This window comes from Meles meles, chromosome X (genome assembly GCF_922984935.1).
Source record: "Meles meles chromosome X, mMelMel3.1 paternal haplotype, whole genome shotgun sequence".
NCBI lineage: Eukaryota > Metazoa > Chordata > Mammalia > Carnivora > Mustelidae > Meles > Meles meles.
In genome coordinates, this window is record NC_060087.1 from 63778458 (window position 1) to 63780837 (window position 2380).

Sequence of the window (2380 nt, forward strand, 5' to 3'; positions counted from 1 at the left end):
CCCTCCTGTCCTTTCCCGCCTCTCCGCCCCCCAGCTCGTGGGAAGGGAGGTCGCGGCAGCGGCCTGGCGGCACCGGCGACCCTGGCGACAGCGGCGACAGTGGCGGCGGCGGTGGCGGCAGCGGCTGCAGCGGCAGCGGAGGCTGCGGCGGCGACCGTGGCAGAGGCTGTGGCGGAGGCCTCCGTAGCGGAGGCGGAAGCTGAGGTGGAGGCTGAGGTGGAGGCCGAGGCCTCAGTAGAGGAGGCAGTGGCGGAGGCCACCCGGCGGGAGGCGACGGTCGCCCTGGCAGAGGGGAAGGAGGCGGAGGCCGCCCTGGCGGCACCGGTTGCGGAGGGCAGTGCGGCTGAAGCCGCCGCCGCCGCCGCCGCCGCCGCCGCCGCCGCCGCCACAGCAGCATCAGCAGTGGAGGCTGCGGCGCCCTCCTTGGGGGAGGCGGATACCGATGCGGAGGTGGCCGCGGCGGTGGCCGCGGCAGAGGCTGCAGCTGCGGGTGCAGATGCGGATGCGGAGACCAACCGGGGCTCCGAGGGGAACCCAGACTTTCCTATGGCCTCGCTGTACGTGGGCGACCTGCACCCTGAAGTGACAGAGGCAATGCTGTACGAGAAGTTCAGCCCGGCCGGCCCCATCCTCTCCATCCGCATTTGCAGGGACAAGATCACCCGCCGCTCTCTGGGCTACGCGTACGTCAACTACCAGCAACCGGTGGACGCCAAGCGGGCCCTGGAAACCCTGAACTTTGATGTCATCAAGGGCAGGCCGGTGCGCATCATGTGGTCCCAGCGGGACCCCTCGCTCCGCAAGAGTGGGGTGGGCAACGTCTTCATCAAGAACCTGGGCAAGACCATCGACAACAAGGCGCTCTACAACATCTTCTCAGCGTTCGGCAACATCCTGTCCTGCAAAGTGGCCTGCGACGAAAAGGGGCCCAAGGGCTACGGGTTTGTGCACTTCCAGAAGCAGGAGTCCGCAGAGCGCGCCATTGATGCGATGAATGGCATGTTCCTGAACTACCGCAAAATTTTCGTTGGGAGATTCAAGTCGCATAAAGAACGAGAGGCCGAAAGGGGAGCCTGGGCCAGGCAGTCCACCAGTGCTGACGTCAAGGATTTCGAGGAAGACACTGATGAGGAGGCCACCTTGCGATGAAGACATGCCAGGAATGAGCCAGCCAGCAGAGCCAAACCTTGGCTCCCACCCGGTTTACAACCCCCCTCTTTGCCCCCCTAACCCACCAGCAGTGTATTGTATTGTACTGGGAGTGCAGGTCTCTCTCTCTCTCTCTCTCTCTGTGCGTGTGTCTATCTCTGTGTTCCTCTCTCTCTCCCTCTTCCTCTCCCTACCTCCCCCTCCTCCCTTCCTCCCTCTCCCTCCTTCTCCCTCTCTTCTTCCCTCCTTTCCTACCCTCCTCCTCCCTCTCCCTCCCTTCTGCTCTCCCCACCTCTCCTCTCCGCCCCCCCCCCCCCACCAAGGGCGTTGCTAACAATCTTGCTAATCTGTGCCACTTGATAGATTAGAGGCTGCCTCATCTCCTCGTGGTTTGGTTTAAAAAACACTTTCATTCTCTCTGTTCCCTACACAGGTAATACAATTTCTTGGTAGAAACATCAGAAAGGAGAAGCATCCCTCAGATGAGGGAAACCAAGAGAGTAATTGTTCCCCATGATCTGACTACCCAGAGACAACCACTTTTTGGTGTGCTGTTTTTCCAGGCTCTCTTCTGTCCCTTTCTCTCCCTCCCTTCCTCACTCCCACCCCACCTTTCCTTTTAACACACTGTTATGGAATGGTTCATCTGTGTGGTGTTTCTTAACCCGCTTCTTCATAAACTAAAACCAAACAAAAATCAACCCATTGAACTTCTTTCCATGTTAAACAACAGGCTTCTGAAATGTCATCTTTAGGGCCTGCAGAGTGTATGGATGGACCTTTAACATTTCTGTAATCAGTCCCGCATTGTTGGACATTCAGGTGGTGCCTAGTTCTTTTCTTGTGTTTAAACCCAACACTGCATACGCTGAAGAATGAATCCTTCCTTGTCAACCCAAATCTTTGCTAGCCTACCCGATGGTCTTCTTAATTGTGTACTTGCAGGATCCACAATAAAATATCCTTGCAGGATATTTTAAAGATTTTTCCTGTGTGTTGCCAAATGGCCCCTTCATGAGCATTGTACTGATCTGCATTCATGCCAGCCAGCACAGCTAGTGAAAAGAGTATGTCCATTTCCCCTGCATAGACTCCTGGTCACTGTAATTGGTGTGTGTGTGTGTGTGTGTGTGTGTGTGTGTGTGTGTGTCTTGGCCAGCTTGATAAGCTGCAAATGGTATTTCGCTGTTTGGGGTTGTTTTACTGGATGTAAATGCTCTTTATCACCTCT

The 2380-nt window shown here is 56.8% G+C and overlaps 1 protein-coding gene across 1 annotated transcript; it reads left to right on the plus strand.

The window, feature by feature from the left end:
• Positions 1-418: 418 nt before the first annotated feature.
• On the plus strand, positions 419-1278 carry LOC123935183 (polyadenylate-binding protein 1-like 2). The gene has a single exon (XM_045995715.1). The coding sequence runs from the start codon at positions 547-549 to the stop codon at positions 1147-1149; it is 603 nt and encodes a 200-aa protein (XP_045851671.1). The 5' UTR covers positions 419-546; the 3' UTR covers positions 1150-1278.
• The last annotated feature ends 1102 nt before the right edge of the window (positions 1279-2380 follow it).